This window comes from Hyperolius riggenbachi, chromosome 5 (genome assembly GCF_040937935.1).
Source record: "Hyperolius riggenbachi isolate aHypRig1 chromosome 5, aHypRig1.pri, whole genome shotgun sequence".
Lineage (NCBI taxonomy): Eukaryota > Metazoa > Chordata > Amphibia > Anura > Hyperoliidae > Hyperolius > Hyperolius riggenbachi.
Genome location: NC_090650.1, coordinates 37,217,615 through 37,242,806, shown reverse-complemented (window position 1 = coordinate 37,242,806; position 25,192 = coordinate 37,217,615). Strand labels below are relative to the sequence as shown.

General features: G+C 43.2%; 1 protein-coding gene across 2 annotated transcripts in view; it reads left to right on the top strand.

Annotated features, from left to right (window-relative positions):
* The window catches only part of LOC137518126 (uncharacterized), a 716,045-nt gene that overhangs the window by 568,853 nt on the left and 122,000 nt on the right, over positions 1–25,192 (top strand). For both annotated transcript variants that reach the window (XM_068235497.1, XM_068235496.1), the window contains exon 9: positions 17,036–17,089. In XM_068235497.1, the coding sequence (XP_068091598.1) occupies positions 17,036–17,089 (54 nt within the window). The remainder of the gene's footprint in view (positions 1–17,035; positions 17,090–25,192) is intronic.

Below are 25,192 nucleotides of genomic sequence, written 5' to 3'. Positions count from 1 at the left end.
CTGGCTTTTTTGTACTGAGCATGTGCGTAGCCAGAGCAGTTAGGACACAGGGCCGGTGTAATGTCTGATTGCGCTGCCCGGAAGCTCCCTTCCACACCGAGTAGCACGCATGCTCAGTGTGAAGTTAATTATGCTGCTGATGGTAAAATAATAAATATCTCCGCTTCCACACATCATACACTCCTCAAATTTTCAGGATAGGGAGAGGATCCCCCGAACAACCTCTATGCCAAATGGCAGCCCCCGAGCCCCGCTGGTTCAGGAGATAGATTAGAGAAACCTATCTCGGGAACCAGTGGGGCTGGGGGGCTGCAATTTGGTATAGAGGTAGTTCGAGGGGTCCCCTCCCTACCCTGAAAATTTGAGGAGTGTTGGATGTGAGGAAGCGGAGATATTTAGTATTTTACCACCAGCAGTATAATTAAATAGGAACTGTGGCCGCACAGCCTCCTACTGCGCATGCGGGGCAGCGCAAATGAACAGGCAGCGTAATCAGATACAACACCGGATCTGACAGTTTGACGTGTGTGGTTCACAGAGGTTCTTATTGCATTGTGGGAAATAACAGCTTTTTCCAACTGCCAAGCAAGCAGCTCCCTGTGTGCATATACTTCAGTGGTGGGGATCGAGCAAGCGGGACGCATATGTGCGCGCATTATGGGGGGTAGCGGCTGAGACCTAGCGCTTGTTTAACGGGTGGGCCTTTTTACTAGTATACCAATATTTTACTAACAAATATTACCACTTTAAATAGTAGAATATTGGTAACATTTACAGATATTCTTCTATCGGCTCTTGACCCAAATTTCCCAGCGCTTTTTTGTGGGGGTACGCCTGTATTCGTCATCAAATTGCATCCCACAGTGAGTTCCCACAATGCACTGCGGTACACAATTTATATCAGAATGGCCCCATGCAAAAATAACGAGATGAACAAACCAGGTAAATTAATTGGAAATAAGATTGTAATGTATGTGTGTTGTAGTGAATCGACTGATAAATACAATGATTTATATGCCCTATAACACTCCATTGTACATCTTCAAAAAACCTTGGTTTAGAGGGAATCTGAAGTGAAAATATACTTATGAGATACCGTATATACTCGCATACAAGCCAAATTTTTGACCCCAAAAAAGTGGCCCAAAAGAGGGGGTCTCGGCTTGTATGCGAGTCCCTTATTTTTTGTGCCTATGTCTAAGCTTTTGAGGATCGGAGAGTGGCTCAGAGAGTGCAGCGGTGATGCGGCGGTGATTCTGAACAGTGAGCAGGCTTGCAGTGCCTGCAGCGATAAGTTTCACCAGCTGATCGGAGCCAAAGGGGAGCGGACAGCTGAGAGATCGGATGTAGCCATTGGATGTCCGCGGCGAGAGCAGAGCAGGAGCGATGGATGGCCACACAGAATAGAAACACAGCAGGAGCTCTCTTCCGTGTTCATAATCTCGCGCTTCCTGCTGTTTCCGCACCTTGTAAACCCATTGGCTATTACCAGCTATTTCCAGCCAATGGGCTCACAAGGTGCAGACAAAGCAGGAAGCACGAGATTATGAACACGGAAGAGCGCTCCTTCTGTTTCTACTCTGTGTGGCCATCCATCGCTCCTGCTCTGCTCTCGCCGCGGACATCCAACGGCTGCAGCAATGCTTTCCGCCCTCCGCATCCGATCTCTCAGCTGTCCGCTCCCCTTCGGCCCCGATCAGCTGGTTAAACATATTGCTGCAGGCACTGCAAGCCTGCTCACTGTTCATCACCGCTGCACTCTCCGATCCTCAGCAGGTCAGTCCGCACACCCCTCACTGTGATTCTGGGTGGCCATTCATTGCTCCTGCTCTGCTCCCCCCAGGGCTTACAATTATGGTGGTAAGGCATGGTAATAATCACGGTGGTGGGCATGGTAATAATCACGGTGGTGGGCATGGTAATTTTCACTGTGGTGGGCATGGTAATAATCACTGTGGTGGGCATGGTAATAATCACTGCGGTGGGCATGGTAATAATGACTGCTGTGGGCATGGTAATAATCACTGTAAAAGCTGCTGTTATACAGAACCCTGGGGTGTGCATAAAAGCCTCAGGATCTGCTGCCCTTCCTACCTTTGGCTTATATGAGGGTCAATCATTTTTTCATGTTCTTTAGGTAAAAGTTGGGGGGTCGGCTTATATGCGGGTTGGCTTATATGCGAGTATATATGGTAATTAATTGTATGTGTAGTACAGCTAAGAAATAAAACATTAGTAGCAAAGATATAAGTCTCGTATTGTTTCCAGTAGAGGAAGGGTTTAAAAACTTCACTTATTATCTATTCTATGCAAAAGAGCTTATCTGAGCTCTCTGACCCAACTTGGGTCGGATACAGTGCTGTTTTCTGGATGCACTTATATATCAAAGAAACAGAGAGAGAGAGAGACAACTTTAGATAAGGTTTTACTGCAGGTAAGTTCTGCAGGTAAGTGTGGTTTGTAATTGCATACATTACAGTGGGATGCAATATTATAAAAAAAAAAAAAAAAAAAAGCTATATAACTGAAAATAAAAATTAAAGACTTTTTTTTTTTTTGCTACTAATGTTCTATTCATTATCTGTACTACACATACAATGCATTATATAGTAAGGTGTTTTTTCTTTGGGGGGGGGGGGGGGTTGCTTTAGTGTCACTGTACCCAAGATGACATGTGACATGGTGGGATAAACATGTGTATATACAGTGGCAAGCATACAGACACTTCTGCTTTTTTTCTTTTTTCCCTGCCTGAAAGAGTTTATAATTAGCTATGGAACTGACATTTTTTCTCCTGTGAGGACCCAGTTGGCTCACTGATAACAAATTACAGCTGTTAAACACTTTCCTAAGCAGATACCTGGGCTTTTTACTGTGAGAGGAAAAAATAAAAAGGTCAATAGTTCATGTATTTTCACTCTGGGACTCTTGAGACACTGCAACTGAGCAGAGACTATGAAACATTAAATCTGCTTTGTAAATGTTCATGCATAAAATAAAACCTTGAGATATCTAAGAGTCATTTTTATGAGTATCTCATTAGTTTATTTACAGCTCTGGTTCACTTTAAGCCCTTGTGCCTGAACATGGTTGGGTTTTACCGGTCGTGATTGTTCTTGGATCTGGCTTGTATTTGTTCCATTATCCTTTTTTGCGTTTTTTTTTTTTCATTCATCATGGAACATAATGCTTCCTAATGTATTTCATCCCCCCCCCCCCCCCCCCCCATCCCCCGGCCAGATAATAAGCCCATCTATCCTAATATAAAAATTCATAGTCGGTCAAGGCTGTCCTACGTGGAGCCCGGATGCATCACCTTCGTGAGTTTAAGATTCAGAGGTTAGCAATTACTGGAAAATCAATACTACTTCTGAGATGATCAATTGGTTATCAGAAGGGAAGCGATGATGGGAGTCAGAAGCAATCCTCAGCCAGACGCTGTCATCCCAGATTAATAGAGACGTCTCCCCAGAGATGGAAACCCGCGTTCATTTTAATTCTTCTAGACGTCCGTAAAAAAGCACTTATCGGTGCTTAGAATAAATTGAGTCTTCCCTTAATGAGTCATTAAACACCAATGCTTTGTATGTAATGAATAAGACAAGACAATATTAACCAAATTCAGTCTTGTTTTGGTAGTTTGTAGTTTTTTTATGCTTCAGTGTGGAGTTGTGGAGTTTAATTGAACTAACTTAAATTGATCCTTCTATGCCTGAAGTGCACCTGTGGGAAATCTGGGCAGTTCAAACTTGGCATATAATGGAAAAATGTATCAGCCTAGGTTGTGTTGAGTGAAAACTGCATGTCAGTATGATCAGTAGTTTCAGAGATATAGCCTGCTTATGTCATATACAAATAATGACTTTAATTTAATTATCCTGAGTACTGATGCTGGATGCCTGTCTGTGAGAGATGGAGTTATCTAGGTGGTAACACAAGCAACTGGTTAGTAGCGCAAGCAACTAGTTACAACAACTGTTTGCCTGATTGCCAACTAGATCCTGTGACTGATTGTTAGCAACTTAGTTGTCCATGTCACATGGCCCTTAAAGGAGAACTGTAGCAAGAGGGCTATGGCGGCTGCCAAATTTATTTCCTTTTAAGCAATACCAGTTGCCTGGCTATCCTGCTCATCCTCTGCCTCTAATACATTTAGCCATAGCCCCTGAACAAGCATGCAGCAGATCAGGTGTTTCTTACATTGTTAGATCTGACAAGATTAGCTGCATGCTTGTTTCTGGTGTGATTCAGACACTACTGCAGCCAAATAGATCAGCAGAGCTGCCAGGCAACTGGTATTGTTTACAAGAAAATAAATATGGCAGCCTTCAGTTACTTCTCCATTCAGTTGTCCTTTAAAGAACACCCGAGGCAACACCCGAGTCTATTCCACAGTTTTATTTCATGTTTAAATCTACTTTTTAAATTTTAACTGTTTTATTGTTTTTGCTCAATTACACATTCATTGAAGTATGCCAGAGCTAAAATCTATGAACTATTGGCCCTTTTTATCTCTTTCCTGCTTTCAAGCTATTTTCTGCTTAGAAAGTGTTTAATAGTTGTAATTTCTTATCAGTGAGGGTCACACCGTAGTCATTTCCTGTCTTGAGTCAGCCACTTTCATACCTGATTTTTAACTCTTTCAGACAGAGGAAGGAAAAAAGGAACACAGCCTAGTTATCTGTGTGCTAGGCACTGTACATACACATGTCTATCTCATCATGTCACATGTCACCTCGGGTATCCTTTAAGGCTCATACACACGTCCCAACAATATGCCCAACTGTCTTCTAAACTTGGTCTGTTGGAAGACAGATGTACGGCTCGCAAACAACAAGACGACCAAATGATAATGGGTTGCTTGCCAGATCCAACCAGTGGATTAACCTTCCCAGCTACCATGCAGGCTGGGACGGGTGTACAAGTCTTTTGGCATGGATAGCACTGGCACATATTGCATACATTTTGCTGCACTGCATAAAATATGCCGTGCTGGACATGCAATTAAAGTCAGTCAACCATTAGAGAATCTGGATTTTTTCCCCCCATGTGTTCAGGACTTCACTTTATCGACTTCATCCAAATTTTTATCAGTATAGTTTTGAATTCGTATTCATAGCTAGAAATCATAGGACCCCATAGCAACATTTTGATTGCCACCCCTCCCCCCCCCAAAAAAAAAAATAATTAGGTACCTTTGTGCCCTAGGTATCCCCTCCCCCCAGTATATAGAGCTATTAAGAAGTCCCCGATATAAGTAGCTAGAAGTGCCCCCAGTATGGGTAGACCGAGCGGCCCCCAGTATAGGTAGCAAGAAGGGCCCCCAGTATAGGTAGTCCCTCTGTGAAGGTAGCTAGATCACCCACCAGCATAAGTAGCCAGATTATCCCTCCAGTATATGTAGCCCGATTAGCCCCCCACTGTAGTTAGACTCATAATATAGGTATCCAGGTTAGCCCCACAAAATAGGCAGCCAGATTAGTTTCCTCTAGTATAGGTAGCCCCCCCCCCCCCCCCAAGTATAGGTATCTAGATTAGCCACCCAAGAATAGGTAGCCCCCCATGTGGAGAGAAGCAAGTGGAGAGCTGGAGAGAAGGGACATACCTCTCCGGGCTCCACCAATGATCTTCCTTCTCCATGTGTCCGAGTCTCCATGATTACACTGCCCTCTCTCATCGTGTAACCCACGTGACAAGGCGGCACTCACTGTAGTCATGGATACAAGAAAGCTAGGAGGAAATCAGATTGGTGGAACCCGGAGAGGTATGTCATCACTTCTGCACAGTGCTCCACTCGCTACTCTGCAATTCAGTGGACCCGTCGTGGATCTCCATGAGGCCTACCGGTGGAAGCATACATATGAATTGGCCGCCGGGAGACTTGGGCGGAGGATACAGCCGGTATATGGCTTACCCTGCTGCTACACAAGTCCCGGCGGCGGTAATTACTATTCCCCCTCTAGATCTACGTAGATAGTGGGGAATGATGTAATTCAGCTTCCAGCAAATTCAGCTCCATCTTCTGACGGTGCCAAAGTTAATGACTATGCGCGGCTATAGCCGTAATTCCTATTACGGCCTATGGTGGTGCTGGCTGTGCCCAAATCTGCTGCGCTGTAATTACAGCGCTCGCGGTGGAACCTCCTTATTGCCAGCGTAGACCACTGGGCCCCATGGCAATGATAATCCCTACACCTAGTTGAACAGTCCTAAACTGACAACCAAAAATATGAATTTGAACAATCTTGCTGCAACTTAGACTTTGCTTTAGATTGGCCCCTTATGTGATTGAGTTTGACAGTCTTGTCCTACAGGAGTTATTTGCATATCCACTCGCTGTCCACCTGCGGTGCATTATGGGGATTTGCGTGTTGCTCATGCAGAGATAAAACTACATTTTGTTTTGAAAAAGGCAAAATTGTGCATTTCAGTTACTTCCTGGAGACCAAAAATTTGGGCAAAATATCAGGTACCTTAAAAATACTGACAGTCTGTAAGGGAATGTATAAAAGTCTGTAAAACACCTGCAGAAAGTTTTACTTATCCGCATTCCCTTGCGTTTTGCTGTAATTATTGGTAGTTGTCTTTGTAAAACCGTTTGCAGAAAAGACCACTCAGAACATGTGTTAGGATTTATCGAAGGCCGGAACAGACGCCGGTGAAGTGTCATCCAAAGTGATTGTTAATGATAGTTCTGGCTGACAGCTTAAAGGACCACTGTGAAGAAAGAAGAAAAAAATGTAAAAGTTAAAATACATAAATACAAGATGTACGTTTGTACCAAAGTGAAATGCACTGTAATTGACATTTTCTGTCTATGTAGCTGCCACTTACAGTAAGTGTTATAAAAATGAGGGCTGTGACTGACAGGTTTTTGTGCTAGTTCATGTGGGATTTTCAAGGCTTCCTTTATTCTCTTCATAGGATTTTTCCAAACCTCAGGGGTGCAGCCCAACTGCCCAAGTGGGCAAGCTGAGGGTCATTTCTGGATAGTTTCTTGCTACTGGCTTTCTAAAACAAAGTGCTGAGTACTAGTAGATGCCCGGCCTGGGAATGTGAGCAGCTGACAGGTGGTACATTCACCGCCTTTAGAATATGGAAAAGAGGCCTTAGGAGTGATTTAAAGAGTACCTAAATTATAAATTACAGTTTGCTTTAAACATAATAAGTTGCCAAGATATATTAAATCACACATAATAAAGTATGATTTTCTCACCCCAGGGTCTGTATTGAAATTGGGCTTTGGGATTTTTTTTCTTTCCTAGCCATGGTTGCAAAGGATGCTGAGGGATTGATGTCATGACTCCACCCCCTTCCCCAATCAAATAAATGCGGCTAATCAAATAAAATCGAAAATTGAAAATTGCGCAAAAGGTGGATCAGCGCAACACCAGGCAGCAGCGCTACTTAAAAACAGACTAGTGCACCCAGGCTATGCATATACATAGGTTAGGATTTAGTTAGTGTTAGGCCCCTCCCATGGAGGATTGACTTCTTCGCAGTGGGAGGGACGAGTACTTAATAGGTTGCATGCAAGCTGTTAATGGAAACCAACATCCTCCTCTAGTGGTAGACAGGTCATGTGTATGCTCGGTGTGTATTCGACCCCACAAGTGGGGCTTGCACTCTTTTGCAGGTAGGCACTAGTCTGTTTTTAAGTAGCGCTGCTCATTTCCTTGCTATGTACTAATGTAATTCGTTTTTGGTCAGCTGCTCCCACTTAACAGCCATGCTTTTGGTGTATATGCAGAGCTTCTGTTTGGGTTCAAGGTGCGTTTGTAGTTTCAGGGGGGGCTCAGCGCATCTCTGATGGAGGCCATTCGGAGGCGGCCTGGTGTTGCGCTGATCCACCTTTTGCGCAATTTTCAATTTTCGATTTTATTTAATTAGCCGCACCCAGGCTATGCATATACATAGCTTAGGATTTAATTAGTGTGTGGACCCCTCCCATGGAGGATTGACTTCTTCGCAGTGGGAGGGACGAGTACTTAGTAGGTTGCATGCAAGCTGTTAATGGAAACCAACATCCTCCTCTAGTGGTAGACAGGTCATGTGTATGCTCGGTGTGTATTCGACCCCACAAGTGGGGCTTGCACTCTTTTGCAGGTAGGCACTAGTCTGTTTTTAAGTAGCGCTGCTCATTTCCTTGCTATGTACTAATGTAATTCGTTTTTGGTCAGCTGCTCCCACTTAACAGCCATGCTTTTGGTGTATATGCAGAGCTTCTGTTTGGGTTCAAGGTGCGTTTGTAGTTCCTGGGGGGGCTCAGCGCATCTCTGATTGAGGCCATTCGGAGGCGGCCTGGTGTTGCGCTGATCCACCTTTTGCGCAATTTTCAATTTTATTTGATTAGCCGCACCCAGGCTATGCATATACATAGGTTAGGATTTAGTTAGTGTTAGGCCCCTCCCATGGAGGATTGACTTCTTCGCAGTGGGAGGGACGAGTACTTAATAGGTTGCATGCAAGCTGTTACAGGAAACCAACATCCTCCAGTGGTAGACAGGTCATGTGCATGCTCGGTGTGTATTATATCCCACAAGTGGGGCTTGCACTCTTTTGCAGGTAGGCACTAGTCTGTTTTTAAGTAGCGCTGCTCATTTCCTTGCTATGTACAGATATAAATGTGTCTCTCTTCTAGACGCTACAATGAACCAGATGTAAACTTTGTATGTTTATCTAACTGTACACAGTGCATAGACTACATGTATGCATTGCCACTCAATTTTGTTTTGACTGGAGGAAGTCTTTAAGTGAACTGTGAGGCATGGAAAAAAAAGGTCTGACAATATAGTGTTTATTGTGCAAAAGGTGACACAAAGATGCAAATTCAAGGCATCAGCAAGATTTGACAGTATGCAAGAAATCATGTAATAATTCAAAATTCATATCAATGGCATCTTTGGTGGCGTCTGGGTGAAGGTGGAGTACAGCGGCAGTGGGTGCCAGAGGGTGCACGGCTCTCCCACACACAAAGTCTTTAAGTGACCTGACTCAGGCCCAGTGCACACCAAAAAGCGCTAGCGTAAAAGCAAACGCTCAGCGCTTTTTGAAGTGATTTTTTTTAAGGCAACTCTAGGCATGTGCTTAGCGATTTTCTAAGCATGCCTTGCGATTTTTGGAGCGTTTTGGTGTAGTGTTTTATATATATTGTTACAGTAGAGCTGTAACTGAACAGTTTCTGTAACAAAAACGCTTGGAAAATCACTCTATTCTAGTGCTTTTCAGAGCGATTTCCCTCTTTCCTATACTTATCATTGAGGCTGAATTCCCTCAGAAATCAGCAAAAATGCTGCAGGACCCTTGTTTGCGTTTGGGAAAAAAGCACATCACTCTGGTGTGATCCACCCCATTCAAATACATTAGCCAAGGGCTTTTTAGATCGCAAGCGTTTTAAGAAGCGCTTAGAAGTGGTCTTGGTGTGCACCAGCCCCCAGCCAACTGCTAGTGTCTTTCTCAATAACATTATAGGACATCTGTATTGATATCAGAATGTTCGCTCAAAACCAGGGCTGTGGAGTCGGAGTTAAAGCAATTTTCGGAACCTGGAGTCGGTTATTTCATAAACTGAGAGTCAGAAGATTTTTGTACCAAATCTACAGCCCTGTTAATTTTAAGACTAAGGAGTCAGAGTCGAGGAGTCTGAGTCATTTTGGGTACCTGGAGTTGGAGTTGGTGGTTTCATAAACTGAGGAGTTGGAGTTGGATGATTTTTGTAACGACTTCACAGCCCAGCTCAAAACTGTCAAGAGTGATCATCTTAGTTGATGAATATCTGGCCTCTTTATTTAGTCTTCTACCTAACGGCTGTTGTTGAGATCCGGGCTGACCTGTAAGAGTTATGGGAGTTTGCATAGAGCAGAGGGAAGGCAGGGGCATCATAGTCTGCGTGTTAAGCTGCAGAACATTGGTGCAATTAACCTTAACTTTGAACTTTAATATACTTTAGTAAGGCGTATGCAGAGGGAGCTGTGTGTTCAGCTGCATTTTAGCCACTGGCTAATGTTCACTAAGTGGTTTCTGAAGGCCATTAGCAGGTAAAGATTTGCATTAAGAATCACTGTCGGGCTCGATTGCCAGCATGAATAATTTTTCCACCAACTTAAACATCTTATTTTCCAGTAAAAAGTGGGCAGGCTCATTTTTTTACATTTCCATTTACAAGGCTGTGGGCTGGAATTGTTGACCGCGTGGAAATTGGATGTGGAAAAAGTAATTTAATATAGCAGGATTTAAAAGGCGCAGTTTCTTGCCCTTGACCACAAGGACAGCCCAGTGTCCTAATGGTTACCTGTGGGCCGGATAGGCAGACAAGTTAACTTTATTTTACAGGTTCAGCGCAGGTGAGAATGTTAGTGTAGAGCAAAAAGTGGATAAATAGAGATGAATTCCAGTAGCAGCTCAAACTTCATTTTATTTTATTTGTTTTTCTGGGGGGCACAATGGCTGGCTGATGGGCCGCATTAGGTTGATCAAAATCGATATTAGTCTGGTGAGCTTTACATATTTTTCGCCTAACTCAGGTGGTAAAATTAAGGCTAGCAAGTTCACCAAACATCACGAACAGAACTCAGTGGTTTTTCAGCAGAGCAGATTGTCCAAATGATGGTGCTATTATAGAAGAAAAATTACCTACAGGTGTACTTGGCTAGTTTGCTGGCGTGCTTTAATGCTGGGAATACACGGTTCGTTTTTGAGGTGATTAGATGGTTCGATAGATAATTTCCGACCTGTCCGATCTCCCCTTTGATTGTTTTGCCGCTCGATTCCTGATAGACGTGAATGAAAAAAGATGAGAAAAACTAGCGGAAGATAAGAGAATCGACTGCAGAATCGAGCAGCAAAAACGATCGAGAGGAGAATCGAGTGCCAGAAATGAACCGTGTATTCCCAGCATAATCCTTACTTGCTAGCAAGCTGCTCCTGTGTGGACAGATCACAGACGAATCATTCCAGCCCCCAGCCTGTTGCTCACAATTCTACAATCTAGGGGAGGGGTGAGAGGCAGGAGGGAAAGAAACACTGTGATCTACATTGTGCTGGGGAGAAAACTCTTGATGTTAGTGCATGTCATTTATGATTCTTCAAAAACGAGATTTTCGCACAAGTAATGTATTTGAATGGCATTGCAATTGTTGCGCATTTGTATGCAGTTTGCTTTTTTGATTGTTCTGTATTTAAAATTCGGACAGCAAATCTGCTATTTTTTCCATGTGCAATTCGCGTTTTAATGTACTTGGCTAGAGGAAGATCGGAAACAGAGAGTCCAATATAGTGTAGTATTAAATGCAGTTGTATAGATAATGTATAAAAGCAACAAGGGTTATACTCACAGAAAACGGGTTACCACACAGGCAACCACTGATAGTGCAGGTGGAGAGAATTATGACCTGACCCCACTCAGGATGTCGCTCTCTGTAGATAGGAAAAGAATGGGGATACACCCCTCCACCAAGGGCCAAATAGAGGCGCCAAATTCCACCTAAACTTCCCAATTTTAAACGGATTTTAGGCATTTTAATGGAAGTCAATTGTGACTCATAAAAATTGTGTTTTTCACAAAAAATTGCATGAAATGTTTCGAATAATGAGATGTATTTTCTATGTAAATTTGCTTCATTAATATGCAGGCACTTAGGGTTCAGGATAGAATAGGTGAAAGATAGTACAATGTAAAATATTGGTAATTGAAATACTAATATTTTACTATTGGCCGTTCCCCCCGACTCGTCTGTTGGTCCAAGCTGCATAAATTTTATTAAAGTGAACCTCTAGACTAAAAATCGATTCAGCAGCACTGAAAAGGCTTTGTGTTTCTTTAACAGTTTCACAGCATCAGAACTTTCTTTCTCTTATACAATTTTAGCTGCATAGAAGAAAACTGCCTGGGCTTTTTTCCCCTGATGCTGTGCAAAGCATGATGGGATTTCTGATTTTGTTGCTCTCGTTCTGCTGTTTTGGCGCAATTTTTTTTTATTTTTTTTTACATTTTGAATTTGACATTTGAAGCCTAGCGTGCGCAGCTGGGAGGGGTTATCAGGACACAGGAAAGTTGGAACTGTGTCTCCTGCTTCCTGTCACCTCCTTTCAACCAAAAAGATGGCTGCCCCCATGACAAAGATGGCAGCCCCCATGAATCACAAACTTTTGCCTGTTCTTTTAAAACAGGGCGAGTAAGAGATTATATTACCTATCTATTCTAATTAACATAACTAATGTAACTTAATGACAGTGGCCTCAATTCACGGAGCATTATCAAACGTTTATCAAACACTTTATCAAACGTTTGATAATTTACCTCATGGGTAAAATCTTACTAAGGTGTTATATATTTGTTGAACGTTTTATCGGTAAAACATTCGATAAATATATAACACCTTAGTGAATTTAAAATGAGATTTTACCCATGAGGTAGATTATCAAACGTTTGATAAAATGTTTGATAAACGTTTGATAATGCTCCGTGAATTGAGGCCACTGTGTTTGTTTAGGCTGAAGTTTCCCTTTAATTCTTTATCCTCTCAGAATTATTTGCATCTCATTGACCGCAGTTACCAATAATATGCCAATAATAGCTAATCTAAAAAAGGGGGGAGATCTTTTTGGCAGGGAAACAGACAACAGTAAAATTCCCTTAGAATAGGATAATATCTTGGAAAGGAAGGGGAGGGGGGGGAGAGGTTTGTTCTTTGTATTTGTTTAATAGCGCCCATTGTCAGAAAGAAAGAGGAGTTATGTTCTGTATTGTTGCCTCTCTTTCCTTTGAAAGCCATTAAAGAGAGTGAATGTGCGGCGGGCAGGCAGGGAGACAGTCGGGCAATCTTTAGCATGCATTTATATGGAAAGTGACTCCTGGGAGATTTATGCATACAGAATGATGGAGTGCGTTTGAAATGCATAGCACCCAGCTCTCTAATAGCTCATGTCTGCTCCGACTTCATACCGTAAAGATTAGCGGCTCCTAGTTCCCATCAATTAATGATGTCTGGGGGAATTGTCTTCAAAAGAAGCAATTAATGTTTGCATACAGTCATTCCTAATTTATATACTGGTATTAAAAAGGGAATATGGACAAAATTCATCAAGCCTTCGCTGTTCGTTACCGACCGGCGGTGTTAATAATGGCGCTGGATTTCCAGCTACTAGTTTCTCGAAAAAAAAAAGTCTGAGACGCCATTCAGATTGGTTCATTATTCATTTAAAAAGCCGCAATGATGTCAGAAGCTGAATGATGAGATAAACGTAGGTTGGGGGAGGGAGGGATAAGTGTTAAAAATGTTTATTATAATATTATATCCAAACTTAAAGTGGGATTGTCAGTCATAAAATCAAAATCCATTTACTCACTGCTCTGTGTTTTTTATGCAGTCTACAACCTGACCCTGCATTGCAAGCTCTCCAATATAGTCATAAATGTGTCTGCTGTAATGAATCTTATCCTGGCTCCTTTCTGGTACATTGCCGAGGAGAGGGAAGCTTGTTATCTCCCTTCCCACATTCCTACTCCTCAATGATTGGCTGAGGACAGTTCAGTGTCACGGACTGAGGCTGAAAGGGGATATACACCTCACCCCTCTGCAGAAGCTGCTGAAATACGATCTATCGATCTATGGTGTGCTCACGTGTTTACAAAGCAAGCTAGATATGACAGTGCAGTTTCTAGAGGAAAAAAGAGTAAGGCAGGAAATGACATAATGATTAGCTTCAGTCAGAGGCAGTAAACTTGGGAAATGCCTGAAACAATTGTTTCTTTATTTATGTTATAAAATTTACTGATATCAAAACGTGGACAGTACAATACATCAGTTATGTAAGTAGAACAAGTATTTATCTACTTATATATGGTTTTTTTTCGCATGGCTGTCTCTGCTGCTTTAAAGCCTACTGTATATACATAATTTTTTATGTCCTCATTTTTTTAGGTCTAACCCCCGCCCCCATTACAATCACACAATACTGATGACGTTTCCTGCAATGATTTCACACTGGAGTTTCTGGGTGGAGCTTCTGTCAGCTTCTGCAGGGGGTTACCATATGTCATTATGTCATTTCCTTCTTTCATCTAAGGAATATTGCAAGGATTAAACACCTTATTCCTTCAGAGGATCTTCCAACCCTAGTTCATGCCTTTGTCACATCAAGATTAGACTACTGCAACGTCCTCTACACAGGCCTGCATAAGAAATACTAATGCCGCCTGCAATTAGTACAGAATGCTGCCGCAAGGCTGTTAACAAGCCAACCCCGCCATTGCCACATAACACCAACCCTGAGCTCACTCCACTGGCTACCGATAAAATGGAGAATTCTGTTTAAGATTGGCTTACTGGCATTCAAATCCTTGCACAATCTGGGCCCTGGATACCTGAAGGACTTGTTGCAACTGCATCACACCCCCTACAATCTTAAATCAAAAGGACGTAACACCTTGGTCACCCCCAGAGTCCACCTCAAAAGCTTTGGAGACAGAGCCTTTTGTCATGCTGCCCCTACACTTTGGAACTCTCTGCCACACCCAATCAGGACAGCTCCATCTCTGGAAGCATTTAAGTCTAAACTGAAAACCTACCTCTTCTGTCTGGCATTCAGGAACATCTGACTATCTCCTCTGTAACACACCCCAGCCTGAAACCCTGTATTAATCTGAGACACAGCTATGCGCTTTGAGTCCTATGGGAAAAAAGCGCTTTACAAATGTTATTGTGTTGTACCATATCACTACTTTGGTCCAGCCTCTCACAGTCACTTCTGAAATGGGCTTGGTGCGCACACCCCCTCCCTTCACTGCTATTGGATGAAGGCATAGGTGTTACGGTCTTTAAGTGGACCTGAACTCTTGCACAGGACAGAAGGAAAACATAGAGAAATGCACCCTGATTGTATTTAGAGAGTTTAGCCTGTCTAATTCCTCCTCATCTGTGACTAATCACAACTAGAATCTGATCTCTCAGCTGTGCCAGCTGGCTGCCTGGACAGATCAGCTAATTTGTAAACACAGGATATTAACCCTATGTCTGCTTTCATGAAAGCAGGTATTAATTTATTGCAGGCTTTGTATCAGCTGTAACAAAGATTTTTTTTTCTTTAAAGGTCATTATGCTGTTGCTTATCTTTTGCAGCAGAGAGGAAGTTCTGAGTTCAGGTCCGTTTTAAACCCCCCTCCTTAGATATAGCATATGTGTACATGGTGGGGGTGTGGCATGTTGGTGCTGCAAAGCGGGGCTTTAGGGGGGGTATGTGGCTCAACCTCCCTCCATTTCTTTCCCATTGCTGGACCTTGGGGGTCAATGCAGTTCACATGTAGAATAGCTCCCAACTGTCCCTCTTTAGGAGCCCTGTCCCTCTCATGTGTCCCTCTTTCAGGACTTTGTCCCTCTTTCTATGTAAATATATATATTTCTCTACTAAAAAAATGTGTTTGATTGACTCTAAACTTTATTCCCATCCTGTAAATTGATATATTACTAATTTTAAAATGTTAATATGAATTAAAAAGAACCAAGATAGAAAGGATCAGTGTGGTTAGAATTATAAAACAACATATTTTTCTTATGAAACCATTATGGTATGTGTTACTAGGGGTGTGACGGATGTGTGATCAGGGGTGTGGCAGGGGCGTGACTAGGGGTATGATGGGGCATCATCAGAGGTGTGGCAGGGGCGTGGCTTAAGTGTCCCTCTTTCTTATCTCAAAAAGTTAAGGTATGCGATGTAGTTGAGCCTTGAAGTTGAGGACCCCTATACATGAGTATGGAGTGGCCGAGGGGTGTCAGATATATTTGGGAGTTAGCTTGAAGTAGAACATGAACAGGCTGGAAACATATACAGTGCTTGGAATTAGATTTTACAATACTCATGATGCTCCTGTTTGCAAGACAGACTGCTAAAGAGCTGGTAAAGGAGGACATGTAAACAATATGACGCCAGGGGGCACCACCTGTCTCTTTAGGAGGCAAAATCCATAATATATAGTCCCATTACTTATCAGGGTCCAGTTGGGGGTAATTCAGAGCATTTATAAATACTTAGATTTAAAGAGGAACTGTGATCAAAATTACATCATGAATAAAATTGTTTTTTTACTTTATTTTTTACGATATTCATTTATATGTTGTGGGTGGGACCACAGCACTGTCATTGGGCCAATTACTGCACTCGTTCTGTAGCAGTGACCTATCAGATTGGCCTAATGACGGTGCCATGGCCCGCACGCGAGACCATCGGCTTCAGTTAGCAAAAAAAGCAGCGGACGGCTGTGATTGGCCGGTCTGGTGCCAGCACCCCCGCCTGATTGGTCGCATGCCAAAGCTTCCCCTCTGACTGGCCATGGTGATCTCTCCCCGGTGATGGGGTTCCACCATAGCATGCCTCGATAAGAGGCGAGACCTCACCTGCTTATGATGTCACAGGGAAGGACGGCAGGTGCCACCGCTTGAATGGGGGGGGATTTGGGGATGCATGGATGAGGAGGTTAGTGTGTGCCAGGAAGGCCGGTAGGAGAACAGAGAGGAGGCAGGCACCAGGTGGCCCAAACTGTTTGTTCAAATACCTCCCCTAAGATTTTGCCACCTGAATCATGTGATTCAAGTGGCTTCATGTTAGGTCCGCCCCTGGTGAGGTGGCAGCAAAGAATGAGTGAGGAGGGGGGGGGGGGGTAACAGCCAGGCCCTGGTCAACCACAAGACCCAAGGCACCCAACTAGATTACCTTGTGGGTGATATGGGGCTGAGTTGATGCAGCCATGAAACCTAGGCCAACTTCCCCATGTGCTTTTTAGCAGGAGTGTCAGTTTAGAAATGCTGAACCTCTTGACAGGTTCTCTTTAGAGATTGTGTTCTGTTTTGCATCCTGCTCGTTTCCTGTACATGCTCTAGGAATTGTCAGTGCGTCAGCACATCATCTGACGTTCCCCAGTTACTTATCACTGTTAGCTTTTATTACAGCACTTGGACCTTTTGTTTAATAAAGTAATGCCCCATAGAGTCTTCTCTGGAGGATAAATGATTGGTTAATGATTAATGTTTTTTTTTTTCAGCTCGCCACGGAGATCCTGGAAGCTCTTCTGGATGAGGATGACGAAGTCGTACAGGTACGTCAGAAAAAAAACAGACGAAAATACGCATATAATCGGCCACAACATTAAAAACACTGACAGATGAAGCAAATAACATTAATTATCTTGTTACACAAAGGCACCTGTCAAAGGAAGGGATGTATTAAAGCAGGGTTCCCCAACCCTGTCGTCAAGGCCCACCAACAGGGCATGTTTTGCAGGAAACCACAGACAATCACAGGTGAGGTAATTAGCGTCTCAGCAGAGCTGATTACCTACCTCTGTTGAATTGTACAAAACATGCACTGTTAGTGGGCCTTGAGGACAGGGTTGGGGACCACTGTTTAAAGGACAACTGAAGTGAGAGGGATATGGAGGCTGCCATACTTATCCGTGACAATTTTAAGCTAGTTTCACATAATGGGGTTGACAGGCAGCCTATTGGGTCAATCAGAGTGCGGGGATCACTGACTGGACCGAAGGGGCTCTGGGCGGGCCGAGTGGAGCGCCCGTTACTGGCAAATAGCGGGTGTAGGTTACTAGTGCTCGCTATACTGCACTACCCGCAGCATAGAGTGCGCTCCTGTGGCTGATGGTAATGACGGGCAATACGCGGACACTAGTGCACGTAGCGTGCAGGCGCTTACACTTGTGGCACGCTAATGAAATAGCGTGGGTAACGGGAGGCTACTCGCGCTATTTTGGTTAGTGAATCAACCCCATTGTGCGGTGTGATTGTCCCGCGAAAGGTAAGCCGGGGGCAGGACAATCACACCGCACCATCCCGCATACATGATATTACCCTGCGTCAGAGTGTGCCAACAGGTTAATATGTGTAGCTCCGCCCCCCACTCAGTGACGTACCCCCTGCAGGGCAGGAAGTGAGTCACTGAAGTTTCGCCATGACGCAATCACAATCGGGCACTTACACTCACCGTCTCGCCAAAGACTTACATTGCTGCATAATCATGCGGCAGCGCACTGCAGAGTTTGAGGCGGTCTTGTGTTGATTTTGCTTTTTCCGTCGCTTCTCACAGCATCACCTTAGTGTGTAAGTCCCCATACACTTGCATTGTCCTTGTGACAAGCTGCAGCAGGGGAGAGTACCGCGTAACCGCGACGCAGGAAATGTGAAAGTAGCCTAAGGGGTTTTACATCAGATAACTTTTTTAAAACTTTTTTTTGTTGACTCAATCAATTAAATAACTACAAATTAAGTTGTATGTCTTTAGAAAAAATATGTACGGTATATACATTTTTGTCAATAATTCACATATATTACTGTGCGATCTCTGTAACAATCTGATGCGCTCCTCCTTAAAGCGGGATTATCAGCCATAAAATCAAATATTATGGAGTCTACAACCTGACCCTGCATTGCAAGCATTCCAGTATAATCATAAATGTTTCTGCTGTAATTAATCTCATCTCAGTCAGTCTGGCTCTGTTTGGTACAATTCCGAGGAGAGGGAAGCTTGTTATCTCTCCTCCCAGAATCCTTTTTCTCACTGATTAGCTGAGGGCAGTTCAGTGTGACACCTCACCCCTCTGCAGAAGCTGCTGAAATACAATCCATGCTGTGCTCACATGTGTTTACAAAGCAAGCTAGACAAGACAAGACAAATAACATTTATATTGCGCTTTTCTCCTGGCGGACTCAAAGCGCAAGACCAGCAGCCACTAGGGCGCGCTCTATAGGCAGTAGCAGTGTTAGGGAGACTTGCCAAAGTTCTCCTACTGAATAGGTGCTGGCTTACTGAACAGGCAGAGCAGAGATATGACAGTGCAGTTTCTAGGAGGAAAAAAAAAGAGTAACGTAGGAAATGACATCACGCTTGGCTTCAGTCAGAGGCAGTAAAGATGGAAAATGCCTGGAACAGTTTTCTCTTTATTAACTATACAAAATTCACTGAAATTAAAACATGGATAGTACAATACATCTGTTATGTAAGTATAACAAGTAATTATCTACTTATATATCGTATTTGTCGCCGTATAAGTCACACATTTTCTCCCCCAAAAATGGCGAATACAGAGAATCTCGTCTTACGAACGCCCGCCGATCTGACCCGCCGCCACGTTGGTGATCCTTGCGGGAGCATTTAGAGTAGGTAACACAGCTGCCTCCACATTCCAATACATATACAGGGGGAGCAGGAGACATGGGGGAGGGAAGCGGAGGCGAGGGGACAGAAGATGGGACAAGAGGGGGGACACCTGGGGACAGAAGGAGACACCAGTAGACAGAAGGAAGGACAGAAAGGGATGACAGAAGGGGACACCTGCGGACAGAAGGAAGGACAGAAAGGGAGGACACCTGGGAGGACAGAAGGGGACACAAGGAGACACTTGGGGACAGGAGGAGGCACCTGGGGACAGAAGGGGACACCTGCGGACAGAAAGGGAGGACACCTGGATGGACAGAAGGGTACACCTGCGGACAGAAAGGGAGGACACCTGGGAGGACAGAAGGAGACACCTGGGAGGACAGAAGGAGACACCTGCGGACAGAAGGAAGGACAGAATGGGAGGACAGAAGGAAACACCAGGGGACAGAAGGAGACACCTGCGGACAGAAGAAAGGACAGAAAGGGAGGAAACCTTGGAGGACAGAAGGGAGGGACACCTGGGAGGACAGAAGGGGACACTTAGGGACAGAAGGGGAAACAGGAGGACACCAATTCGGGAAGGACATCTACAACGCTCTCCTGGAACATGGACGCATCAGGTTTAGTATATTTTTATTTCTCTGGTTTCTGACCTCTAAACCGTCTTATATTCTGGAGCGTCTTATACAGCAGAAAATACGGTATGTGTTTTTTTTCTGGGATAGTATGTCTGTCCCTGCTGCTTTAACTGCTGCCTTCATTCTTTATGCTCCACTTAAAGACACTCAGACAAACCAGCTGCCAGTTTTTTATTTTCATTTTTTCCGTTGCTTTTCTTCTTGTAAAGCAATCTGATGCGTTACTCCCGTGCGCGCATCCCCAGAAATCCATTTGCAAACATTTGTCTTCATGTAAGATAATTTATATGTCACAGATCCTTTATGTATTTAATGTTATGCTACCTGCATAAAGTGCTCCTTTTAGTTGTCACCGCGTTCTGCCATCTACGGGCCACTTATCACGCTCTATACATTATGTACATTAAGTGACAAGCACGCTTCATAAATACAAAAATGAGGAAAGGAATATTAAATGTTGGTGTATTCTGTATTTAGCGGAAAACATAAAAACCCCTCATGTTCTGTGCAGTATTGTAAACAAATTGCTATAGAGCTAAAAATGCATTAAGCATAACAAAAACAGCTTATGACAAATTAAATATATGTTTATCAGTGTATATATATTTCACACCTCCTATGCGTTCTATGTGTTTCTTACACAGACAAAAAATTGTTACTCGCAAACACATTGCCGATATCGGGCATCAACTCTTGTAGCTTCCGTCGTATGTCTTCTGCTGCCCTTTACTAATTGGTAACCACCGGACTGAGGTCGCTTTCTTGGACTCTCGTTTTTTGATCCGTAAATGACCACACATGGGAGGGTAGATATTGGAATGGGGATCGGTGATCAGCAGAAGGCACTAGGGGAGCAGTGAGAGAGAGCAGAGCTCTCTGATAGCCGTGGGATGGGGTGAGCCGTGCTTCAGTCGCTTATACTTATACAACAAAGAAAGTTCATAATCGCTCTAAACCCCCAAACATCATATCAGTCGGTGCAGGATCAGGTCAGCCAGGCCATACGAGATAAATGAACAAAAAAGGGATCCGCAAACCAGACCAGATTGAAGTAGAAAAAGGCTAATATATTTATTTGAAAAATCCACAAACAGTGCAATAAAATCACAGGATCAACTCACGCGTATCGGGCTTACCATCTGCCCTTAATCATAGTTAAAAGTGAACCTGTATAAGGAGGAATTTATATGGAGCCAGGGAGGAAAAGCTCCACCCCCGGGAACACACAAACTACTCCTTAAAGGAACATACACTCTCAGAAAACACTTGTACAAAAGCTTTTTTTTTTCTGAGAGTGTATGTTCCTTTAAGGAGTAGTTTGTGTGTTCCCGGGGGTGGAGCTTTTCCTCCCTGGCTCCATATAAATTCCTCCTTATACAGGTTCACTTTTAACTACGATTAAGGGCAGATGGTAAGCCCGATACGCGGGAGTTGATCCTGTGATTTTATTGCACTGTCTGTGGATTTTTCAAATAAATATATTAGCCTTTTTCTACTTCAATCTGGTCTGGTTTGCGGATCCCTTTTTTGTTTGCTTATACTTATACACGGGGAGCGGAGGACACAAGGGGGAGCAGAGGCGGACACACGAGGGAGAGAAGGGGACACATGGGAGAGAGAAGGAGACAAATGGGGACAGAAGGGGACACAGCAGGATACATGGTTGACACCTGAGGACACAATAATTGGGGAAGATCATCTTCAAGACGCTCCTGCACCATGGACATACCAGGTTTAGTATATATTTTTTTTACCCGTTTTTTTTTTCTTTTTGCCCCCTAAACCTAGGTGCGTCTTATAGTCCAGAGCATCTTATATGCCAAAAAATAGCCTCTCTGTATGACTGATGTTGTGGTGAAACCCCTCCCACAGTGTGATGTCATGACCTAGGTCCTGACAGTTTGCTGTCTGTGAACCTCATTGCATTATGGGAAATAATGCCCTCTTCCAACTTCCAAACAAGCGTTTTCTCTCTCTATGTATAGAACTCTCAGCAACAAACATTCTGTACAGATCTATAGATGTCACCGCCAGTGATACATTTCAGAATGTGTTTGGCCACTGTAAAATTATTCCTCTCCCAGATTCACTTACTAAATAATCTATAAAAATATTGTAAAAAAATAAGCAATTTTGTTCATTACATTATTTTCACTACAGGTCCTCTTTAACTAAAATGTGGCCCATCGCTGCACAGGATGAGCGCTCTGCAGACTGCAGGTTGTACAATCACAGAGCCTCATCTTCCCCCTCTCTGCTTCACTCCTGTGTAACATTGGACTCCTGCAGAGCTGACAGTGAAGCCAGTTATTTGCAGAGTATCATAGTGGCAGAGCACATAGGAGGACAGCTGGTCATTACTTTATTCCCTTATGGGACCGGTTGAATTTGCCCGCAGAGCTCCGTGCTGCAATCTCGCAGCCTTTCACCGCATTTCCGCGCCAAAGTAAAATTTCCAATTGCAGCCGTGCCTTAGGCAGTAGTCAAGCCTCTTGTCTTTTTCCAACCGCTTCATACAATACAGTTGTACATTGCACATTTATTACTTACAGTTTACAAGGTCACCCACATTCGCGTTACGGATCCAGGGAATTGATAACCTTTTAGATTACTTCTTTTTTAAATGTACGTGTTATAATGGAACCCCACTGTAATATATAAACTGCGTTTAATGTCATGGCAGGAGAAAGGATAGCTGAAATAAATGCAGCATTTAGCTTTGATTAATATATATACTGTATATAATATATATATATATATATATATATATATATATATATATATATATATACATATATATATATATATACACACACTAGGGACCTTAGCCCGTTTAATAATGGGCTCTAGGTCCATCACCGCCACCACCTGTCAGTTACCCACTGCTCTGTCTTTATTATGCAGTCTACATCCTGACCCTGCATTGCAAGCATTCCAATTTAATCATGAATGTTTTTTTGCTGTAATTAATCTTATCTCTCTCAGCCTGGCTCTGTTCTGGTACATTGCCGGAGAGAGGGAAGTTTGTTATCTCTCCTTCCACATTACTGCTCCTCACTGATTTGCTGAGGGCAGTTCAGTGTGACACAAGGCTGAGAAGGGAAATAGTCCTCACCAGTCTGCAGAAGCTGCTGAAATATGATCTATGCTGTGCTCACACGTGCTTAAAAAGCAAGATAGATATGATAGTGCAGTTTGTAGGAGAAAAAAAAGTGTAAGGCAGTATAGATGGAGAATGCCTGGAACAGTTTTCTCTTTATTTACGCAATAAAATTCTCTGAAATCAAAAATGTGGACGGTATGTTATGTAAGGAGAACAAGTATTTAGCATCAACCTGGCCCCTGTTTTCTTTCCAGGCCTCAGGCAACTGCCTAGGTTGCCTTGTGGGTTATCCTGCTCTGGGCAGAAGGCCAACTACTAACTTTCCCACTCTTCCATACAGGGGTAATTACTCCGAATCAGGATTTTTTTTGTTGCTACACTTGTTATGATAGTAAAGATTTTGATGACCACATTTCATGGCCCTTTCAATTTGGGCCTCCAGGCTGCGAGGGTAAGGGAAGGGGATTGACCACTAGGGATGCCCATTGGGGAGGGGGGGATGTTTATAATTGTATTCTCACCTTTCTAAAAGGAACCTGACAGCATGGCTTAGGCTTGCAAAGAAGCATTTGAACAAGACTTCTTACAGTTACATAGTTATTTGGGTTAAAAAAAAAGACATACGTCCATTGAGTTCAACCAGAGAACAAAGTACAACACCAGCCTGCTCCCTCACACATCCCTGTTGATCCAGAAAAACCCTTACAAGGCATGCTCCAATTAGCCCCAAAAGTGAAAAAAATCCTTCCCGACTCCAGATGGCAATCAGATAAAATCCCTAGATCAACATCACTGGGCATTACCTAGTAATTATAGCCATGGATGTCTTTGAACGCAAGGAAAGCATCTAAGCCCCCTTTAATGCAGATATAGAATTTGCCATAACGACTTCCTGTGGCAATGCATTCCACATCTTAATCACTCTTACTGTAAAGAACCCTTTCCTAAATAAATGGCTAAAACGTTTTTCCTCCATGCACAGATCATGTCCTCTAGTCCTTTTCGAAGGCCTAGGGACAAAAAGCTCATCCGCCAAGCTTTTATATTGCCCTCTGATGTATTTATCCATGTTAATTAGATCACCTCTAAGGCGTCTTTTCTCTAAACTAAACCCAGTTTATCTAACCTTTCTTGGTGAGACCTTCCATCCCTCGTATTAATGTTGTTGCTAGTTTCTGCATCTGCTGTAAAACTGAAATATCCTTCCTGTAATGTGGTGCCCAATGTGGAGCAATGTTTTTTTTCGGTAGACCAGACCAAAATGGAGATGTTTGTGCTGGTATGCTGGTTTTTTCGCCAAATGCGACACTGCATTATGGGCGGCCAAACACCTCATAGCTACTGTGAAGCATGGTGGTGGAGAGGTGATGATTTGAGCTTGTTTTGCAGCCACAAGTCCGAGGCATTTTGCAATTATTGAGTTCATCACGATTCCCTTTGTATGCCAAAGTATTCAAGTGTCAAACGTGAGGCCATCTTCTAAAGCTTAGCCAAGACCAGGTCACGCAACAGGACAAACAGCCCAACCACACCTGCAAACCTACAGCAGAAGAATAAGCAAGATGTTTTGAATCAGGATGATACCATTTATTGGCTAACTTATAAGATTAAAGGGACACTATGGCGAAAATTGTAAAATTTAAAATATGTGCAAACGTAGACAAATAAGAAGTGGTTTTTTTCAGAGTAAAATGAGCCATAAATGACTTTTCTCCTATGTTGCTGTCACTAACAGTAGGCAGTAGAAATCTGACAGAAGTGACAGGTTTTGGACTAGTCCATCTCTTCATAGGGAATTCTCAGCAAGGCTTTTATGCTTTATAAAGATACTAGCTGATTGCCCGGCGTTGCCCGGGTATGTGTTTGGCTGGTGTTGGCTCCGCCCACTTTTTCTAGCCCAAACACACAATTACTCAATGACCAAGTTTGTAAGCTTTGCGATCTTTGGTATCAATAATTTGCATTGAAATGAAAAAAATCTGATTGGCTGTTTGTGGCTCCACCCCCTTTTTTGAATTTGAACCCCAGTCACCCAATAACCAACTGTGCCAGGTTTGAGGCCTGTGCCATTAACAGTGCAATAATGGCAGCAATTCAATATTCCCCTTGAAAAGCATTAGGTGAAGTTTGATTCACTTTTGTAGGCTCCACCCACTTTTCTGAATATTAATCCCAGTCACCCAGTGACCAAAGAACCCTGACATTAACAGTGTGAGAATGGCTGCAGTTTAAATTTTCCCAGTGAAATTTGTACTTGTCTCCACCCACTGATGCGTTGCCCGGGAATGTA